The sequence below is a fragment of the Lepidothrix coronata genome, unplaced genomic scaffold (assembly GCF_001604755.1).
Source record: "Lepidothrix coronata isolate B3197 unplaced genomic scaffold, Lepidothrix_coronata-1.0 Scaffold141, whole genome shotgun sequence".
In the NCBI taxonomy this organism is placed as follows: domain Eukaryota; kingdom Metazoa; phylum Chordata; class Aves; order Passeriformes; family Pipridae; genus Lepidothrix; species Lepidothrix coronata.
In genome coordinates, this window is record NW_016690321.1 from 1,595,070 (window position 1) to 1,617,937 (window position 22,868).

A 22,868-nucleotide genomic window follows, 5' to 3' on the forward strand; every position below is an offset into this window, starting at 1 on the left:
AATTGGGTGAAGTTGTTGTCCTAGTTAGGACAGCTGAGACCAGTTCATCATGGTATGGGTGTAACCCAAAACTGTGTATTCTATAGCCTTCCATGCCATTTCCCAGAAACTGTTGTCAATAGACTATTCGCACCCTCTGCCCATAGAGCCTGACTCCTCAGGCTATAAACTAGGTGTTAAGAGGCTTGTGAGATAGGAGGATGCTCTTGTCCTCGGACCCTTTGTGGAACTCCCCGCCCTGAGGGAAGTACTGGGCATTCCTGCCTGAACTGGAGGATATATAATCCTGGAGTCTTGGAACATTTTTAACCACTCGTGGGATCCAGAAGAAGACTGCATCTCATCGCTCTCAACCAGACTTAGACCACCACCCTCAACTGGACTGCAATCACCACTTTTGACCAGATTGCAACAGCTCTCTCACCAGCAGGTTTTTCCCCTCTCCCTTTACTTTGGACTCGGGGGGGGCCCAAGGAACACCACTTTGTTCATGCCCCAGAGTACTGGGTTATACATTTGGGTTTTGTGGGTTAAGACCAATTGTTTGTTTGTATGATTGTACTTACTGTATTATTTTAATAAATTTTTATTCTGACTCATAATCTCTCCTTTGAGTTGAGTTCATTTCCCTTGCTGGTTAACTCTTAAACCAGCACAGTTGTGAACAAAAAAAATCCCGAGCCCTTCCCAAGTGTTTTTCTGTGATACAACTCTGTTGAGGAAGGTACAATTAGCAAGAGGACCTCCATTTATTTCACTGTCTTTAATGTTGTCCCCTCTCCCTGCAAGGTCTGCACACAGAAAAGGGTGTCCACCGCAAGCTGTGGATCCTGTGCCCGTTTCCTCTGCTCTTGTGCCTGGTGAGGCAGTTGGCCACCCTCTTCACCTGGAGATACTAGTGGAGGAAGGGGTAATTGCTGCTCCTGGAGCGAGCCACATTTCCTCCTTGAGGTAATTGTCACTTGGCAGGATCTTACTCATCTTGTGGTGGCAAGGGCTGGCTTTCCAGGCTCTTCCACCAGCAAAGCAGGCTGCACTGCTGTGGCTCTCCACCTCGCAGACACTTAAAAGCCTCTTACCCAGGGGCACAGCTGTCTTCACTCCTGCCTGGAGCCTGCCCTGCCAAAGCCATCGCTCCTGCTGGGTGAATGCTGGCCTCTTCAAGACCAAGCAAAGCAGGTTTGACCTTGGGGAGTTAAACACTCAAAGTGGCCCACAAATGAGTTTGTCTGCTCTGCCTTGTGGATGCTGTTCACCAAGCAGACTAGAAAGGAAGGTGAACAGATGCACCTGCACCTCTGTAATGTTTGCCATTACGTGCATCTGCTGCCAGAGGCTATAAGAAGACCCCAAGAGTATGGAAGGGTTTCCCAGATATCTGGTTATGATACCAGCTAATGCCACCATTGGTACTGCATTCCCCACGATGAGAGCTCAACCACCTGGAGAATTTGGGAAGCATCCTTCTCCAGGGACCCATCCTTCTTCTCTCCCTCATCTCTCTATCTTCCTTGCTCCAGTGGATTATTTTCCCTAATGCTGTGGCCTAATCCTGGGAGCAAACAGCAGCCAGCAGTAGGGTGCAAGGGAGAGTTCTGCCACCAGTGAGCAGTGATATCTCTCCCTGTAGTACCTTTGCCTCGTGCTGGACCCATTCATCCCTGTGCCATTCATTTGTGATCATCTGATTCCCTTTTTTCCTCCTCCACAGCTCTGCCTGGTCTTCTCCACTTCCCACACATGCCTTGCCTGGCTGGCAGTGACTGCCCTCCATGCAGTGAAACAGCACTTACAAAAATGTCGGCATGGGCACGTGGCTGCGGGAGCTCGTCACTGCATGGTAGCGCGGGGGGCTTCAAGCTCAGTGGGAGTGCTGGCTGCACACTGCTGGGCCCATCTCGGAGCAGTTGGCTTGGCTGGCAGAGGTGTCCCTGCTCTATTGGTGCTGCTGCAATAGCCCAATTAGTAGCTCAGGTGTTGCCACAGTCTTTGGCTCCAGCCCAGGAGCTAATGACGGAGCAGGTGGCAGATGCGAGGATGGCAGAAGCATGGCTCGAGATGAGGGGAGTGTGTTCAGAACAGCTTGTTGAGACCAGTCTTTGCAGACCAGCTGGGGTGATGGGTATTGCAAGGTGTGTTCTTAATTTGCAAAAGACTCAAAAAAACCCCTTTAACCTTTGAAGGATGCTACAGCTGCATTTGGCTCTGCCACCCCTCCCAGGATGTCCAAAATTATCTTGGGATTACAGCAGTGACCAAGCCAGTGACCTCCTCACAGGAGGAAAACTCATTAAACCCCAGAGGTGTTTAATCAGAAACAATGTGGCAATGGGGCACTGACATGCCATGACTGTTGATGCAATATGATGATGGGGGAATGAATGTCATTGCCTGATGAAAGTAGCTCTGTCTTACCAAATTCCTGCACTGTATGTCTACCATAAATAGCCTGAGGCACTTGGGAACTACTGATCCCAAAGCAAAGCTATGGAGGGAATATAGGAGGGAGGAGAAGAGAGGCTGAAGAGTGGTGGTGGGAACTCTCTAGAAGTGTACAGGCAGTGCAGCGAAGAACGTGCAACTTGACACACAGCAAGAGCTTGAGGAGCCTTCTCCAAGCAGGTTGAAGAACTGGTTAAAAAGAGGCTTAGAGCTATGACCAAGGAAGCTGTTGATGCAGTTTGACTCCTGCTGTGCTTACAGAAGCAGGAGTTTGTACTTTCTTTGTAGGCAAACAGGATTATGTCAAACTACCTAATGCCATCATTCAGTTAGCTTACTAATGGAAACGCTGAGTACAGGCTAATTGCTGGAGCCAAAAAGGGAGGCAGGTTTTCTTGATCACCATTCTGTGTTATCTACAAGTACAAACTGCTCCTGCGGTGCTCTGTATAAAGCAGGAGTATAGGTGCAGCTCTGCTTGCTTACACTCATGGAGGAGTCAGTGTGCATGGGCCCTCTGAATCTTTTCCATCCCAAGCTCCTGTCCTTGCCATCCTCAGGGCCTGTTTCTGCTTCTGCTGCAGTCAGTATCAGAGTTGACTTCCATGGGAGCTTAAAGCCCTTGGGTGTCAGTCCCTCAGTGAACTGCAAAGAAAAGGAGTCAGGAGGTCTGCCCTTGGTTTTGTATCCGTTATATTGATGCTTTTCCCCTCCAATGGCTCCAAAAGCACCTTCAAGACCACCCATTGCTGCTGAAATACAGCCCCATCTTCAAAAGAGCTGTGTGACAGTGGGTGTCAGGGCAGCCATTTTGTACTAATAACAGTAATTTTGTACTATTACCATGTTGTGGTAGGGAAGATAGAAATGACTAATTAAAATGTTGTGGAGATAGTCAAGTCATGAGAGCATTACTCAAGTGCAATTTAGCTGGGAAGCTGCAATTCACAGCTCTGCTATTACAAAAATACCACAGGACCTAATTCAGCAGACATTGTCACCAAGGGTATCAGGTTAGCATCCCACCTGAAAGCAGCTCCAGGCTACCCACCATCCAGAACTATCCACTGCTGACTCCCAAGTGGTTCGTGCCAGTTCCAGCAACCATATTTTTTTTCTGGCCTAATATCAGGCCGGCCCAAGGTGCTTCAGCTTGCAAACAGGCTCATAGCTCTGTGTGGCCTTGCTCCAGATCAGGGTAGCACTATCATCAGTGGGAAGCAGAATCCCAAAGCCCTACTGTTCCTCATGTAGATACTTCTTCATGCCTTACATAATTTTGCAACTCTTGCTCTCTCTGCTGAGCCATCTCCACATTCTCTGAGGAAGAAAATGATGAAGAAACTACTTCATAGTGAAGGGAAAGACCTGAGAGAACAACTTGGTTCTTGTTAGCTGGGGGTCAAAGCGGACTTTACATAGCCCCTAAGTGTGCCCCATCACTGCAGTGAAGGCCCCAAGGCGTGCAGGGGCCTGTGGCATTTGGACTTCAGGCACAGAGGAAGACAGGCAATTAAACACCAGCCTCTACAGCCTGATGTAGACTGGCGAGAGAGCTGGTGCCTGAAGCACGTGTTGTAGCAGCCACAATCCCTCCCCTGCTGTGTCAGTCCTTGCTTTTACAGCTGTAGCAACAAGTAGTGGAGGTCTAGTGTAGTGGAGCTGCGTGGGAGGAGGGTTCAGCTGAGAGGTGTAAGCTGCAGATGGGCTTGGAGCCCACGGTCTGGGGTAGAAATGGAGTTTGGGGCTGTACTACAGCTTGTAGGAGTTGGAGGGCTCTTTTATTGACAGCTCCAGCACCACTTTGGCTAATAGAAACCAGTGACTAGTAGATGAAGGGGGAGAGAAATGAGGCCGTGAGGAGAGAAGGAAAACAACAAGAAAGAGGACAAAGAAAAAGAAATCCGAAGATGAAAGTCTAGCCAAGCAAAGGAGATGGAGGGAGGGGAAATCAAGGAGTAACACAAAGGGAGAGATGGAAGAGAGACAGTAATCTCCCAATAGGCCAGGAAAGGGAGGCAGGAAGGAGCTGGGCATGGAGAGGACAATGGGTCCCATACACAAATCTCTCCTGCTGTTGCTGTCTTGGGAAAGATGAGCCTGTCTTCTTCTGGAAATGCTTAGTGGGCAATTAGCACAAATACCTTCTCTGATACATTCTGTGACGCTGTGAAGCTAAATGATGTATTTTACAGGAGAGAAAAAGTGATCTTCGTGGGCTCAAGGGGGCATCTCACCCCTGTGAAAAGACCCTCCCTGAGAAGTTAATGTGGGGCCAGGCATGTGCAAGAGGCAGCAAAAGTAGCCAGGCTCTAGGGAAGGGCTGTTTTGGTTCTGAGTGGGCTGGTCTAAAGGAAGAGAAAATTGTGGACGTATTCTGGCAGCTGAGTCCCCTGCAACCCATGAAAGCAGCTCTGTGCTTTTGCTGCCTGACTGGGAGATTGCAGGCACTGCCTCTGCTCTGGGCCAGAAAAAATTACTTTTGCAAGGAAACACAGACGAGATCTTCCATCTAGCTGGCCTGCATGTGGTCCCATGCAAAACTGTGCTGTGCTCTGCTCTCTCACCTCCTCATGCTGACTGCCAGTGCAGACGTCATGCTCACCAGTGAGATCTCCTTTTCCATACACTAGAAATGCCCGGTCTTGCCTCAACTTGGCCAGCGGCAGCTTCTCAAACCTCTTGCCAAGGCTGGCTGTTGTTACCACCTCTCCTCAGTGGGACAGGATGGCGAGGCTCAGCCTAAGCACATAGTGTGCCCAAGACCTCAGTTGGTGCCAGCAGGAGGCAGGGGGAGAACAAGCTTCCCCAAGCCTGGACTCATTCATAGGCCAGCAGCTTTGCAGCGGGTCTGGCTGAATGATGCGGAACCAGGAAGGACATACACTGGGACTTACTCATTGCTCTGGGATGTCAGTCCTAATGGAAAACAGCAGGGAGTAGTTAGAATATGCCAGAAATATTTACTAGCTAAGACATCCATTTTGCCAACAGTTGTTAGAAGTCCATAGCTGCCTGAAATTTCAGGATTGGACTCTGGCTCCTGCTCCAGCACCAGGAGAACCCAAGCACAATCCCAGCACCATCCTGGTAGCTCCAGGTCATGCCTCCTGTAAAGTGGGTGACTGCATGGCTGCCAAACCAGCCCCAGGCCTGCCCAGCCCCCGGGCAACAACAGTCACATCCTCTGAAGCACTTTTGGTTTGTGGACATGGAAATAGCCTGTTGTGGTTTGGGACTGGGACGAGCTGCATTGTTCTCCCCACTGACAGGGGGCTGCCGTGAAATGCCAAGCTTTCCCTTTGCTCTGGGAGAAGCTAACTGGGTCTCAGCCTTTCTTTCGGCAGCTGGCCCTCCTGGTGTTAATTCTGGGGTCCGGCTGCGAGTTCCCTCTCAGCCCGCGCAGCGCAGGCACGTGGCTGGCGCTTAGGAGACACACTTTAAATAACCGCACCACAGTGACTCATGCCTTACCCAAGGCAGTCTGGCTGCTGGCATATAAAGCATGAAAGCCGGTGATCCTTGGAAGAAGAGAGGATCCTACAGTGAACAGACATATGGTTCAGTTCCTGGCCAGAAGGTGGGAGGGGTGGAAGTGTTCCTAGATGAGATAGGCTGGGAGGCTGAGGCTCGCAGGTACAGAGCAGTGGCCTCCCCACCACTGTCCAACTCTGTCCTCCTGACCTGCTGCCACATGCACAGCCCCTGTCTCTGGAATTTCCCTGAGTTAGCAGTTTTCAGAGCTGAGGAGGCTGAGGGAGGTAGGGAAAAAGCATGTGGGAGCAGTGCCTGAGCCCAGCGTGGCTGACATGAGGGGACGTGGAGTGCTCTTTTGCCCTTTGCAATGTTTGTCCTGTAGCACTGAGGTGGCAGAAAAGGGCAGGCAGTTCTGGTGGTTCCAGTGGACCTTCACCTTTTCCTCCAGCACTTGAACCATCCTCAATTTCTCCAGCCACCACAGTCCCACCACTGCTCTTCTCACCCTGTATTCCTCTCAAAACTCTCCCCATCCACTCGGTCTCCTCCTCACACCACTTCCTCTCAGCACTGTCCTTCCTGCATTGCCTGTCCCTCTCCTCCTCCCCAGACCTGTCCTCCCACACCTCCTGCTCTCCCCTTCCCAGCTCCCCTCCCTGGGGAGCTGCTCTGCAATCCGTGTTTTTTGCTTCCCTGTGCCATCTCTGCACTGCTCCCTCCTCCTTCACTGCTGGTGGCCACATCTTCCCCTCTGGCAAACAGTCACCCCTTGGGACCTACTATGGTATTTCCCACAGCCCTCCCCACAGCCCCCAACCCCTTCCCACAGCCATTTGCCCCAGAAGCACCACAGCGGCCCAGAAGCCCGGGCCAGCTTTCTGCCATAGTGAGGCCAGCCTTCACCTTTGGGTTGCATCCCACTCTCCCTCACCTCCTTCCCAGCCCATGGCTGTGGCTGGGTTGCCCTTGACAGCCACACGAGCTGCCTTCCTCAACCCACAGGTTTTTTTCAGGACCTGGACACCCTGGAGCTGCTCATCGGCTTTGACAGGGTAGCGTAAATGTCATGTCCCTGCCTGTTCCCAGCCTGATGCCTGTTCCCGGCCTGGAGCGATGCCCGCGTGTCTCCCATTATGTAAGGAGTAATGCGTATGGGAGCTGGGAGGCCTTGGGCTTGCTTAAGCACCATGAATGACAGCTGCAAAAATGAGAAGGGGACTATTTTTAAATCTTCCCCCTCCCTCCTTCTCCAGCTCTTCCCCACAGCCCCAGCCAGGTTGCGCAGACGTCCAGCCCATGGGGGCAACTGTTACTGCTGGGCTCGGCTAAACCAGTCCGGAGCAATGCTTTGTACTGCCACAGAGGGACACGCAGCACCTCGGCACAGGGCACCTGGAGGACATGTTCTCTTCCAGATCTCCTTGCCCATCAACAGTCCCCTGACATCCTCTCCTTCACCTCTCACAGCCCTGTGTGCCGGCAGGACCCGCAGTGACCCTTTCTTTCCCCAGGCCTCATGCTGTAACTTTAGAAAGGTCATTCCCTCTTCCTTGAACCACAGGGTTATCACAATTCCTTGGAGCAGAGCAGAAGGGATCTTGAGAGGGTAAAAAAACTACCTTCTCCTGAAGAAACATGATACTCCAGCACCACCCTATCCCTCAGAGCGAGGGCAAGAGACAGGTGGTCCAGAGCAGGGGACCACATAACATCCCATCTCCCACTGAATGCTGCTGGCACAAGGACTGGCAGGGAAGAGGCAAGGTGTGTAAGGAGGTGGCTAAGGAAGGGGCTCTGTCAGTCACAGGGAGAGTTGTCAAAACCAGCAGTGTTATGCCTCAGAATGCTGTAAAAAAGACATCCCTCAAGCTGAAGCATTGGAAGAAGTCAGGCAGTGAGTGGACACTGTCCATGTGCTGCCAGTTTGGCTCTGAATAAAGACTTTCAGTTCAAGGATATTCCCAACAAAGAATTGTCTGGAGGGACCAACAAGTACAAGGTACTGCTTCACCTGGCATTGCAGATGCTGCTCTAGACATCCCTCCTCTGGAAGGATGGAACTGACCTGTAGCAGGTACAGAGCAGGCTTGTGAGCAGCCATTCTGAGTGTGCAGCTTGTTTGATCTAAAACAGGAGAGTCTGAGGGTGAACAGGATCCATGCATCGTGAACAGGATCCATGCATCATAAATATATGCTAGGGCAAAAGTCTAATTTGTTCTCCTAGAAGCTCATCTGGATCACAGATACATTTAGAAAAATTAGAAAGAAGTTCCTAGCCAGCCATGGTATAAACTTCTGCGACAGCCTGTCAGGCTGGAAGGTGGGCAGAAGAAGCCTAATTTGGTAAGAGACTCAGCAAGCTGGTAGTCACTGCATGGCAGGAGATGAGGGAGCCTAGAGTGAGCCATACACAGGTCTGAAATGAAGCTTGGAATCCTGTCCTCAAGCTGGTCCCCAGAGGGATTGGTACAGAGCTGAAACCTCCGTGCCCTGCATCCTCCATAGGTTACATGTTATTAATGTCATGCTTCAGGGTCCTCCCAGATCTTTGAAGAGGCAAGAAAGAGGTCACCTCTTTTCCTTCTGCGTTTTTAGAAATTAATTTGCTTCGTGTCTGTAACCTTTCCAGCCAAGGTTGGAGTGAGGCAGGGAAGGAGGAACAGGGCCACTCCTGGTGCTCTTAGTCATGCTTTGGGTGTGCTGGTTTGCCTTGCTCACAGGTTCAGGACAACGCCAGCTCTAGGGCCAGGGAAGCTTTTCCCTCAGGCTTAGTGTGCTGGGGCAATACATGGGGAGCTTGAGCTGTTGTTCACTGTGGCAGCCAGTGCCTTTCTGGGACCTTGGTGATATTTTCCCTATTGCAGGAGCTCAGGGGACACTAGAGACACTTTTGCTCTTTCCCACTCACTCCTGCTACTGTTCGTATCATTAGGCTTCTGTGGACCTTCACCACAGGAAGCCAGAGGGTGCCTTTAGGCCGAGGCGGTCAGGACGTTCCCTGGATAGTCCCTAAATGTCCTGACGCGGGCAGATCAGAAGGACAGGAGTAAAAAATCTCTGTTTCAGCGTGGCACGGAGCCTGCATTGCCACCACGTGACCCTCAGCCTTGTGATCAGCTGTTCTTGCCTGCCCCTTGTCCCCCTCAGTGCTGGGTCAGCCGGGCACAGCCGTCCTGGCGCGGGATCCTCGGTGAGGGCTGCGGGGGGGGTCAGCTAGGGGGGTGCGGAGAGCTGTGAGAGCCCAGCAGGTGCCGCAGCAGGAGGCTGAGGCTGCTCCTAACCTGCTCGCCCCAACAGAGGGTGGCCGGCCCCGACGGCCCCGGTCCCCCCAGCGGCCCAGGACCCCCCACCCCCGCGGGCCCTGTGGCGGGCGCTGCCCGAGCGGGGCGGTGCGCGCGGCCGCAGCGCCATCTCGCGGCGCGCGCGGGGCGGCGCGGTCCGGCCGCCATTTGGGGCTGCGGGCCCGGGCGGGGCGGGGACGGGGGCGGCGGGCGGGCGGTGCTCCCTGCCTTGCCGAGGGCTGCCCGTCCCCCCAGACCGTGTCACACCACGAGATGCGTCCTGCGGTAGGGGCAGGACAGCTAGCCTTGCCTTCAGGATAAAGGCTTGGAAACGGCCCCTTTTTCTGGGCTGCGAGCTGCGTGCCAAACAGGAGCAGGACACCGCAGCACCCATCGCTCGATGGATTGCGGCAATACGTGAATCTGGTAGAACGTGAGGAAGCTACTTCTCCTCAAATTATGTATTTTACATTTTACGCCATATAAAGCCCTAGGAGTAAATAAGCAGCCAGCAGGATGAAATGAATGCATTGGCTGACAACAAAGGCTGATGCAGCTGCTCCTTGGGAGCCACCCGCACCCTTCCCAAGCACAGACAGGTCAAGCAGTGCTGGGGCACGGGGTGCACCCACAGCACAAAGCCTGGGGTGGAGCAGTGCAAGTGGGTGGCCCTGTTGCCATCACACTGCCACCACGGAACAGGCACAGGGATCTGGTTCAAAGCCTTGCCTGCTCCAGGGTTCGACCAGGGGTGGGGCGCTGAGCCTGCTCTTGCAAGCTGGAAGCATATTCCGGGAATAAAATGTTTCAAGAGCCACTTTTGATCATAAACCTGTGATCAAGCACAGAGGGATAAGGTACATGAACTCCGTTCTTACAACCTCTGGAATACTGCCAGCAACTTTCCACTCTACGCCCAGCTACCTCAGTACCTTGGTACCTAGCTACCTTTGCACCTAGCTACCAAGCCAGCCTCTTCTGACTCCTCTCCTTTCCTGAGGGGAGGAAGGCTGGTCCCATATTGCCCTTCTGCAATTATTTCCCAGGGACACCCCACCCACCCAACCACAAGCCTATCATACCTATACCATCAGCTTCTGGCTTTACTCCCTGTTAGTTTGCTCCCAACTTCCTCAGAAGCCTAAGACACATGTTTTCTCAACGCCCATGTCCAGTCAACAACCACAACCAAAAGCAAACAAAAATCCAGAAGAGTGTGGTGGATGCAGCTCTTGCACATTTCTCAGCCAAGACATTCCAGTTGCTACTACAGAATGCTACAGACCCAACCAGAGACAGAACCTTTCCACACTCTTGTGGAACCGGTGTAGCCAGGAGGAGCAAAACTGAGTACATTTGAAGTCCTAAGATCAGCAGATCTCCCCCAACACACAACAGGAAGAAGGCTGAATAAGAGGTTGCCATTTTCCCCATTGCCATCTTTCAGATCACTAATAGCTGCAACATTTTCCAAAGGGAACTAGTAATATAATGTGCAGAGTTAGCACATTTATAAATTCGCTCCCCACCCACCCAAGAGAACGCTCAAGCTCCCTGAAAAGAAGGCACTGTACACCAAACATCGGTGCTGCTGCCAGCTGCCATCACAAGGAAAAGACGCCAAATATCCTCCACTGTGGTAAGGCCATGTAACACCAGAAGGATACTTCCAACACAACCTTGTATCTACTCAGTTTCTAGTGCAATTCCTTGGTTTGGCCATGTCAAGTCCTTGGCCTTTGGTATGTGGTAGAGGTCAAGCACAACCCTCTAAAGAGGCTTTATGAAACTTATGAAAGTTTGCTTTCATAAACAAATTGCCTGGGTCACTAATCCCGCCATAGCTCTGGAAGACAGCCAGGGATAAACAACTCACTGACACTTCATTTCTTCCTTGCTAACACCCTCCATCAGTAATCATACAAGATACCTTTTACAAAAGAATTGGATCCAACGAAGGCTGCCTAAGTGCAGTTTCTAGAGATTAAACTGAAGCACCGGTGATCTTGTCTACCTTGAAAGCATGTGTCTCGGATAGAAATATCATGGACTGTAAGAAGCAAAAGAAAGTGAACACAGCCTTCTCTGGAAGCTCTCCTTTCCAATCAGATGCAGTGAATATATAGATTCCTTACCAAGTTGATCTTCAAGTACCAGCTTTTGAAAAAAAACCCAAAACCCCACTGATGAAAAAACAACCAATCAACCAAAACCCTCAACAAAGCAACCAAACAAGTAACCAAGATTTAGGTAAAAAATGAAAAGGCATGGAGAAAGCTGTACTCATGGTCAAAACTTATTTATTCTGAACTTTACTTCCCATGAAAGAAAGTAAATTCTAAATATTTTGTCATGTGGATGTTGTCAGCTCCAACAGAACAGACAAAGCAAGGTCCAAGTGTCTGTGGCTGACTTTTGTCAGATTTCTCCTCCTACTGAGAGAGTTCAACTGAGAGTTACTGCAGGACAAACGCAAAACCCTGCAAAGTTTTTGAAATCAATTAATCCAGAAAATAAAATCAAGGAATTGTATACCTCTTATCAGCACACTTAACACATGGGAAATGCACAGCAAGAACCTACTCCCAAAAGGTGATCAGCTGCTTTAGTATCTACCAGCTTCACTGCAAATTGCAGCTGTAGTGCTGGCAGCAGAGGTGTACAGCACACAATATGCTATCTAGAGAACAAAATTACTGGATCTCAGCATAGTGGAATATACATTTTATTTCTTAAAAAGGAAGGGTACTAACAGAATTTAATACAGTCAAAATTTTACATTTTAAACAAAAGCTTTTCTTTTTCTTAAAAACCAGTTACGAGCAGAGAGGTGAGAGGATTTAAACTACTCACAAAATCGAAGCTGAAGACTTTGAGAATTCAAATCTGTGGTTTATACATTTAAAAAAGTGTAATAAATGGAAATATAAAATAATACCAACTCTGTAATAGTGAAATGCCCTTTCCTCATTAGATTGCTGTTTAAGCACCTTTATTTTCACCCATCAGCTGCCAGGAGTGTTTAGGTTTATGTACAAAATAAGCAGTTTGGGACAGAAGATTCATATATAAATTAAAACCATTTATGGCAATACAGTTTTACCCAGCTGCTTTACAAGCTTTATTATCTCTTTCACTTCTATAGAATCTTTCAGTCATGATGATCTCAAATGCACTTGATGGACTGCTTCAAAAAGCAGCTACAAGAATTTTATAGACAACCTCAAGGAGTAGACATCCAAGAGATTAAACAACTTAACACGCAGTAAAACTATGATCAGACTTATATCTTATATAAATACTGTGCAGATTTATCATCCATCCCACTGAATGAATGGGACAGATCAGTGTCACATCTGAAGACAAAAAAATACTTTTATCCAAGAGGCAACAGAATTTCAGGCCAAATATAGCAGATAGGAGTTCCCTCAAACTATTTAGTTAAAAAATGTATGTCTGAAAAAGCTTTACAGGAACAGAGTTTTCAGAATAACTTGCACATATGATTAGCTATTTCATAGCTATTTTACAGCCTAGAGACATTGAGAGGGGAGGGAAAAAAAATTAGAAGAAATTAAAAAGACCTACCATTGTCTCTGCCCACTACAAAAGATGTGGCTTTGTCTTTTATGGAACACTGCAGACACAGCTGTTACCAGAGAGGAGACTGCCCCAGTACAGCATTAAAGACCAAGAAGTTATATTATGACTGGAGAAAGTGTCATCACAGGCTAATCTCTTTACATAAAGGCTGATGGATCAATCTCACCTACACCTCAAAACCCAAGTGTTCATATTTCCTAGCTGACTGCTCATGATTCTCACTCCACTGTTTTGGTTTTTTTTTCCTTTTAACACAAGATAGAAAAGGTCATGAAAGCTGATTAAAGTTCCAGCTGTGCAGCATCCAGTGAACATGTACTCAGCAAAACCACAAGTCATTAATCACCTTCTCTCTCTCTCCACACCACAGGAAACCTGTGTCATCTATGTACACAATGGAAGTAATAAAGATGTAGACTATCTAGGTCACAAATGAGCTTCAGTAACAGTCACTCACTGTTTCACTGCAACTTGCTGCAGTCTGGCTGAAGGGTGGAGACAGATCTCTTTGAGTCAAAACAGAGAATAGTTAAAAAAAACACACCCAACAAAAAACACCCAGCTTTAGTTTTCCTCAGTCACTAAGCTTTACAAATAATTTAATATTGCCACTTTCCAAATGCTACTCACAAACAAATCAACTGTCCAGCTAACAGGATGGGAAGAGTACAATTATGAATGTAATCCGTGACTACTGTTAAAGAAAGACTGGAAGAGAATTCAATTCCCTCAAAAATCTCAGTTTCTCTGCTTAAGTAGCTCATTGCTGTTATTATTATTAAAACATTTTTTTTTGCTGATAGAAAGCATCACAACTAGACTAGAATTCCACAACATCAATCTTTGTTTTGATTTCTGTAGTTCTCTAGGAAAAAAATAATCCCAAATCAAGCTACATAAAGCATTAACAATATTCAGATATTACAATGGAAGCACTTATTTATTACTTCAGAGAACAGATTAGTTTTAAAAGTGTATTTACATGTTCTAAGTTATACAAAATACAGTATTCCAATAATCATGTTAATCACCATATTTCAGACAACTTCACATAAAAGTGCGGAGGATGCATCCATCCATGATCCTGGCCAGTAGCAAGTGGTCACCTGCAGCATGACAGATGACACCCGCTATTGTGCCCCCCTGGGAAAACAAATCCCACCATGCCTTCTCACTGAGACATAGCTGCAGATCTAAGAAAACATTCAGGCAGGTACACGAGCAAAGTTTGTTGAGACCCACAGACCAAAATCACATGCCTTAATTTACTAGACGTATGTGAAGTACATTTTTAATTTTTTTACAGATGTTGTACAGCAAAGGGCTTCTGCTCATGCCTTAGTTAGGAAAATGAAGTAACAAGGGTTTTGGCTATGTAACAGGCACCCAAGTAACACTTAATATCAACAGCCCTATAACTACAACTGACAGTGTGTTAAGGACACAATTCTGCAGCTGACTGCCTGGGCAGAGCTTCACATTCAAGAACAGATCCTGTGAAGTCCACATGGTTTTCTACAGATACAGGGCTCATCCCGTGCAGAAATGATAGCAGAATTGAGGCCTTAAAAGATCGGTGCCTCAGATAGTTATTTCCTCATGACACAGCACTACCAGTTCGCATTCGCAGGTCAAGTCCCAGTGCAACAGCGCACTTAGTTGAAGCAACAGCTATTTTTTCCATGCCTTTCTGCAGTAACTCTCCTCCCTATCTGTACATTCCCTTCACTTTCTTCTGGACTGTGGAAGTGAGACCAAGAAAAGGAGATTCCCAAGACCTAAACAAGTACTTATCTTCAGTATCATGCTAAACTGATGGGATCCAAATTGGCCTAAAATTGTAAACAGCGAGGTGTCAGTTTTAGCAATCTCACTCAGGTCAGACTCTTGCATTACTCTCCTCTTCCCTCCTTGCCAAGTATCTGTAACTCTCTCTACATGTATTTTCCTCAAAGGATTCCTTTTTCCCTGTAGGTGTCTGAACTTTAAGAAGTTTGCGTTCCAAAAGTGACTCACTAGGGTGAGTCTATCAAACTAACTGCAGACTATCAAACTAACAAATTACATCTGTATGACAAATCTGTATCATCGTGAATTAAATAACTGTCATTTCTCAATTAGCATTATGTTAGCATCTCCACAGAAGTTTCGATAAGCCTATTCTTTCTACCTTTCTCCCAGTCTTTAACTGTGAGTTTACCTATCTTCACCATGTTACAGTGGCAGATAAAAAGATCAGAGTAATTATCAGAACATCTAGAAAGCCAGTCAAGAGTATTGTAGTGCTGCAAAGGCAAAACACTAGCACTAATAAATGATTTTGCTCTTTATGGATTAGATGTATGTTGCCAAAAATATGAGATTTATGCACTAAGACAAATCCGCATTTCTCATCTTGTGCTTAGCAGCTAAAACTATACAGGAGAACAAAAGCCTGTCTGGATTTTACAAAGGTCTGAGATACCTCCTTTCTCACTAAAACTGAAAACTCCTGATCAAAAGGAACAGAGCCTTTTTATGCTCGGGGGCTTACAAGACTGAAGCAGCAATACTCTCTCCTGTGCAGGTCCATTATTTCAGCTATCTACAAAAAAATAGTTTTTTCCGCACAAGTGGTTTTATTACAGTATTCCCAAAGCTGCTGGCCTTCCACTGTACATCCCAACTTGAAATTAATTTGGTACAATTTAGTAGCAGTCCTGCAAATAATGCTGAAAGTGATTTATACAGTTAGAACACCTTGGGCTTTCAAACAGCACAGCAAGGAAACGGAGAATTGCCACAAAAGACATAAAATGTTACTAGAAGAACTGCAAAAAGCCTCTTAAGAAAAACAAATCAAAAACACTTTTTCTCCCAACACAAGTTTATAGTACTCTACCAAAACTATGACTAACTATGTAGATGAACAACTGACAGGACCAGTTTACCAACATTACATCTGCAATCTGAGATACATCCACCTGATCCCAGCACAGAATGCTCCACAGTAAAGCAAAGACACTCATGACTCCAGCACTTGCTAAAACTTCACAATAACCACATGAGAGTAAAGACTTTTTCCTGTGGGAGTTAATGAGATCTTTGTTATTAGCTTCAGTGGGAGCAGATCTTGGCAACAGGTGAAAGATTAAGCTTCTAGGGAATTTTTAGATACAAAACCACATTATTATAAGGAGATATAACTATGTGGAGATTAGAAAATCATTTATGAAAGCAATACTGTATTAAATGTTGTGCATCATTTATTCATAGCCTGTTTCTTCTGTAGAGTAAGATAACACTCATTGTCGACTAATCTCATCACAGTTTATATATTTTCAAAGTTAGTACTGTGAAATGGCCATGTGATGTCAATCCACATCCCAATGAAAGTCAAAAACTGCTCTTTCCTGGCAATCCCTGCAGTGATGCTGAAAGGTACACACTCCCTTTATTTTCTCCCCTTGGAGATGGTCCCTTTATGGCTGGAATAGGGTAGGCTGACATCAGGCACACTTATGGCCTCTACAGAGCATATTCCAAGGCTAGAGAACTTCAGACTCTAACAGTGTCAATTCAGCACTTTTTAATGTTCAAATTAAGCTAAAAGAGTATTGGTCTTCTTATGACCACTATGAAAACATACCCAAGTTATCACATACAGATAGGATTGTCATCAGAGTCAAAGAAACAAGATGATATAGGTAATTGTTCTGAGAGCAGCAGAGAGCTCTGAAGCAGTAAACTTCCTGAGACTGCAAAAACAGAGGAAGGAATTCAGCATTGCACAGTATCTTTTGTCTGGCAATATCTGCACTCCTTTAAATAGTTACTACCTTCTAATCTACCTTTAAAGATGCTGCTTCTCAAAACAAAAATAAAATTTAAAAAAAATATAAATTCTCCAGCTATAGAAGTTGAGCCGCACTCACTCTAAAGTGCGATTTTCCAGTTTTGCAACCCATGAATCACAGGTTGTGCAAATCTGCACTGTCCTACAGGGAAGCACAAGAGTTTGCTAACAGTCTTCTCTGAGACAAAGATCTAATGAACATTCACTGTTGGTTTCCATTGTGTAAGCTTTTAATATAACAGAAATAAAACAATAGAATTGCACATACTAATCTCACTGACTGAATATTTTGCTGTTAAAACGCCATGACATACTGCAAAATCAGATCCTGTACACAATATGTAAGTATTTAAAAGATATTCCTAAGCACGGTAAGATCCAAATGAAGGACTAGCAACTCCTTGCCCAGTTACAATACCCTTTAGCTTTACAATTTAAACAGGAAGCATGACTTTCAAGAACAGCCAAAACTAACTTAAAATTTAGAAATTATGAATGCAAAAAGTTGCTACATTTACGTGCTGTCAGGGTTGTTTGTTTTGTTGCTGGTTTGTTTGTTTGTTTTTGATCCATGGTTTGGCCTTTATCACCAAAATAAAACAAAAACCAGTACATACCAAAAATATCAGTCCAAACCAGCAATACTTGATACAGGTAGAGATATATGCTGACACTTCAGCAATATGGAACTAAGCTATTCATTTATTTCATAAGAATATCCCAGGGTTATCTCAGATCTTTAGAATCCAAAAATTATAATAAAATCACTTACTAAGTATACTTTGGTAAAAACACTTGCTTGACTTCAGAACATGGTCCGTTAAAAATGACGGGTCAATAACTATATATGCTCTTTACAAAGGTTATGCTGTCAAAAACTGGTTATGAATCCTGGCTTTTGAAATTTTTATCTTTTTTTTTTAAAATTAAGTTTACAACAGCTGCTTCTTCTCACATTTTTCTCTTTGCCTTTCTGCTCTGAAATTAGTGGTGGAATCTCTTAACATAAAGTCAAAATAATTGTTCGACGTGATAGTGCTGAGCTATGCTGGTAACTAGTCATGCCTCATAATTTTGGCACTTGTGCTTCTGAAAGCTTTCAAAATTATTTTTCTTGAGGTGTGTGCTATTTATCAATCCCCAAGCATCAATACTCTCCTGTCTTACAAGCCTCACTTTGGCTAAAGCATGGTCCTGTACTTCTTTCCTAGAAATTAAGAACTCTTTTTTTACCACACACTTTTCTTCCCACTTCTTTAGATCTTAAGTTTCCTCAATATAAGAGCAGATTCTTGTTATGCTGATGAAACTCTTACAACGGAACTTCCACCTACTTCCTCCATCTTCTACACACAATAAACATCCCCACAATCTGTCCAAGCTTTCATCTACCCTCCCACACCAGCACACGGGTTTTGATACTTAAGATGCCTGTTGTAACTCTGGGAGATCACTGGCTGTCTTACTTTTATAAAACAGATGAAGAAAGTACTCTTTCACCGCCGCAGTTCTCCTGCAGTCAAGAGACAGAAAACTGTAATTTGGCAGCTAACAGCCATTGTTTTGCTGGAGCTAATGCTCCTTTGGTAGTCTAAACTGCCAAAAGTCTTGGGGATCAGCAGCTCAGAATAGCACCTTTTCCATGATTGCTAAATCGTTAACAGAAGAATAGATCCTGTTTCAGCAAGATACCATAAAAGGAAGTGATCCTCATAAAGGAAATAAAGGAAAAGGCAGGTTACAGCAGTGTAGCTGTGGAGCAGAAAAGCGACCATGTTTACTATTACATGGGCCATCTCAGTATGGCACACTGTGCCTTGTTTCGATACATCTGCTGTACTTTTCTGCACTGAAGTCTCACATCACAGGCTGCTGTTTTCCTGGTGTCTTTAGTTCTACACTCACAGTACTCCACAATATGCTACACTGTACCCACTGTACCAGAAGTGAGCTGCAGTATTAAATAAAATTCATTCTACTGCAGGGAAAAGAGTCTTAAAACATAGCAGTTCTTTATATATAACAGACATTTTCATTTAAAACTCCCTCTTTTCTTCCACTCGAGTGCTGAAGTGAAGAGTCACTATTCACACAGGCTGTCACGGACTTTGAGATGTGAACTTTGAGTGTCTTGACAAAACCCCAATAGGTAAGCTTATTGTAGTTCATAGTTACAGTGAGAAAGACAGATAAGAAAGTCATATACAGAATTAAGGAAACTTTGCACTTTTCATCATGCCCAGCCCTGGGTAGTCAGATGGGGTACTTGCAGGCAAGGAGGCAGGCAGGGTCATCGTCAGTTGTTTGTGTTGGGACACCTCATAGATTTCACTGCTCACTCTGAAGACTGGCGATTCATGTGTGCTTTTTAGTTTCTTTGTTTTTAAAAGTCTTTAAAGTTGCATCACTCGGAATCAGATAAGTCACTTTAAACAAAGCAAAGCATTAAGTGTGACAATTTATTTATAACATACTTCCCACCATCACCACCACAAACCACCCTGTGAAAGAAAAACCCCTGCTGAAAGGGTGACAATTTTTAGTATGTTTGAAAGAAATTAGACCAACAAACACTGCATCGAGAGCCACTCAGGTCAAATTAAGAGCATAACAGGGGGAGATAGTTCAAAGCATACATTAAGTGTTCTCGATTAGCCTGCTTCTCCACTTCCTTAAGAAGTCAACACACAGTGGGTCTAAACTCATACCAATTTCCACATGATGTTTAAAAGACAAGCTGGGCAAGAAGTCTTTAGTATAGAAAATAAACCCCAATGCTTTTTAAATATACTTTTCAGATTTCAATAGAGGAACTGCAAACTAGCCTCAACATCTTCTATCCCACATTTATTCCTTAATATAAATATCCCAGGAAGTATAGCCTAAGAGTTCTGACACAGCCACTATCTTAAGACAGCTTCTCTTGTTAAGAGGACTTCTAGACATATACTTCTGGTAAAGCTTCTGGTTCTTGCAGTTGTAGATCATATAGAAGGTCCCAACATCACACACAACATGTTTTTTTTTCTTCTAACACCACATACTGTTGAAGCAGTGCTTGGTGCTGAGAATGGATTACTTCCAAGAGGGCAAGCCTTGTGTGCTAATTTTCTATCAGGAAACATGCTGGAGAAAGAACCAGCAAGCATGGAAAGACCAGATATGCTGCTACACAGGAGAGAGAGGGAGGCAAACTGTTCATGTTTACAGTGGGTGTAGCTTATCCCATAGAGTGTTCTGGAGGCAAAGGACCAAAACTCTTTCTCAATCTCTTGCACAACAGGTAAGGTGCAGTAAAGTAACAGTGGCTTGTTTACTTCTTAAAAAAAGCCTCTTCTTCCAAAGCATAAGGTACTGGCCTTTTTTTAACAGATTGGACTCAAGGTTCAGCCTAATGAGCCAGACCTCTCTTTCTAAATCTCCCTTACTTCTCAGTTAAGTGCAACATGCTGTTTTATCAGCAATTCAAGAGGGAAGTTCCTCTAAGGAAAAAAGGAGGAGTAGTGGTAGAAATAAAGCCCAAAACCCACAGCAAATTATTTTGTCCATATTTGTAAAGCAAGTGATTCACTACTGTTCTTTCTCCTTGGTTTCTGCAAGTTATCTAGGATTAGAACCTACCAAGATATTTGAACAGTATTTTAGTCAGAACTGCACTGACTCTGTTCTGCGTAACACTCATGAATTAACCTTGCAATACTTCTGTTTTTACAAGAGATTGAATATTTTTCTGTCTCCCTGTCCTAAAAGTCCCCCTATTCCTCTTCAACAGGAACAGAGTTCTATACAACAGGTGCTTTCTAGTGCCTCTGAATGGGGGAGGAAACAATTTCATGATGCTGCCCCGCAACATCTACTTATACCCTAAAATTGTGGTTTACACTTTTGATGGGGGGGGTGGAATGGAGAAAAGAATAAGAGTTTGAAAATTAAAAAAAAAAAAAAAAAAAAAAGAAGTGAGAAGAGTCTCCCAAGCTCTTTCTCCACTTAAAATGAAGATTAGAACAGATAGCAAAAACCCTGTCCAGTCAGGAGAGATCCACATTTATTCCTCCAGACAGGTGAATCTGTTCTATTGTATGCCATCAGAAAATGCTCTATTGTTGTTAAAAACAAAGTTGTAAATATGGACACACAGATTTTGGGCAACGCAATGATCAGGAAAGGGCCTGAACAAGTTGTGCCAACAGAAACAGGGTTTTTTTGTGTTTTGTTGGGTTTTTTTAATAGATGTAAAATGGCAAAGCCTCCATAAACTTTATTTCTGGGAGTCTCTACGGAAGGCAGAGAAGTTTAAGAGGCTAGAACAAGGAGCCCTAACAAGGAAAAGGGATGTGCTTACAAGGGTCCGTATCTGGTCTCGTATTTAGAAACAATGTTCTTGCATCGTCCCACTTCCTTGCGCAGCTCTGCAACCTCCGTCCTCAGGGCTGTGTTTTCTTTCTCAAGAAAGGCTGCCCGAATTGTGATCTGATTCTCCTTTAATCGCCGAGCATCACGGGAGCGCTTGGCTGCCACATTGTTCTTCTTTCGTCTTGTCCAATATTTTTCATCCTGTAATTAAAAAGAAGATGCCAAACTGACAACTGTATCAGAGACAGCTCTTTATTGTATAATGACAATCATACTGATTGCTATACTGAGGAATCTCCTTCACAGGTTTGCAGGACTCTGACATCAAAATGGAAGCAATGCAGTACTGTAAGATTTTTATCCTTACACTAGTCTTGTTTTAGGATAAACCAAGTGCACTGCTAGAACTAAGGAGACTAGGAGACTTGGGTACTAAAAAGCTGTCCAACTGAAATGCTCCCTTTACTTAGTTTCAATTCAGGAACGAACTTCCACAGAAAACAACCTGTTCTGTTGTCTAGGTTGCTTAAATCCTGATCAGACATAATGCCAGGCAAATACAGACAATGGCCTTCAAAAGTGCAAGTGATGAGGATTTGACTTGATAGTTCTTCTAATTTCTGTTTATAGCATGATCAGTTGCTCCTGGCCAGTAATTATCTCATGATACCAAAACCTGCAAAACAGCAAGCACAGCAGTTGGCTTGCCAATTCTATTCTTGGCAGTGCTTCTGCCCAATCATATAGGTATACTGCATTAGCTGTGTACATCAAAGTGTTTGCACAGAAACTTGGAAACTTTTATCAAGGCCTAGAAGTCTGCAGCAATAAATCTGTTACCTTTTGCTCATCTGGGACAAAAACTTTCTTGGCTTTTTTAATCATAGGTTGTGGTTTCAGGTCCTCTTCAGTAAACTTGTGTTTGCGAGGATTGAAGAGCTCACCACCAGGCACACTGGACAGCACTAAATCAGCAGGGTCAGGGTTAAAATTCACCTCAACTTCTACGCAGTCAGGATCGATGGGGCTGGGAGTATTTCTCTCATTTTGCGGTGGGGACTCTGGCAACAACAGGAGAAGTTACAATACATTCAGCAGGTTGAAGAGAATCAACTAAGAAGCCAACTTATGTGTCAATTTTTGTCCCATTATGAGCAACTATAATTAGTAGTATCATTTGGTACTTCCCTGAGGTGTGCTTGGTGCTGTACTGCTGCTGGTACAGAGGAAGGGTTCACAGTCCAGTCTGTAACATAACTCTAGGAACATATGCCAGACTAACAGACATGAGTAGACAGATGCAGTACAGGAGTTAATACTTCCTTGGCAAAAATTACATGCTTTGCACAGTTAAGAAGCACCTCCAATGGCAGTAAGAAGGGAGAAACTTGTACCAGCCTGAATTTTGTACCACAGAAATCCCTACAGAAACAAGCCTGGTCAGAGACTCCAGTCCCTGGGACCTTGGAAGGTCAGACAACTATATTTCCAAAGAAATGACTAAATAAAGGAGGGTTTGTTACAAATGTAACAGTATTCTGCTTCTTTACCATATAGCAACAAATGTACCAATAGACTGTCTGACACTGATAATGTTTGTATGAACTTTACCATATTAATCTATTGTTTAGAAACTTCATATACGTGAATTGTAAATGTCAGTGCAATTTGCAGTAGTGATCAATAAATAAGTTTTTTCATATACCACCTAAAAAAAAGCCACACTCTATGACTTATGGAAGGAGCTCCACATTGTATCTCTCACAGATTTACAGAAGAGGCCCAGAGCAAAATGCTTTCTGTAAAGCCTGCTCATAAAATAGTATCATGAAAATTTAGAGGCTATCATGTTTAAACTCCAAATCTAGGGCAAAC

At 45.0% G+C, this 22,868-nt stretch overlaps 1 protein-coding gene across 5 annotated transcripts in view; it reads right to left on the bottom strand.

The window, feature by feature from the left end:
• The window catches only part of TEF (TEF, PAR bZIP transcription factor), a 36,852-nt gene that overhangs the window by 2,365 nt on the left and 11,619 nt on the right, over positions 1 to 22,868 (bottom strand). For 2 of the 5 annotated variants that reach the window (XM_017827582.1, XM_017827580.1), the window contains exons 3-5: positions 21,834 to 22,054; positions 20,983 to 21,194; positions 11,910 to 19,066 (exon numbers count right to left, since the gene is read on the bottom strand). In XM_017827582.1, coding sequence (XP_017683071.1) covers positions 19,045 to 19,066; positions 20,983 to 21,194; positions 21,834 to 22,054 — 455 coding nt within the window. In that variant the 3' untranslated portion in view covers positions 11,910 to 19,044. The other 3 variants (XM_017827583.1, XM_017827584.1, XM_017827581.1) reach the window with 2 other exon arrangements.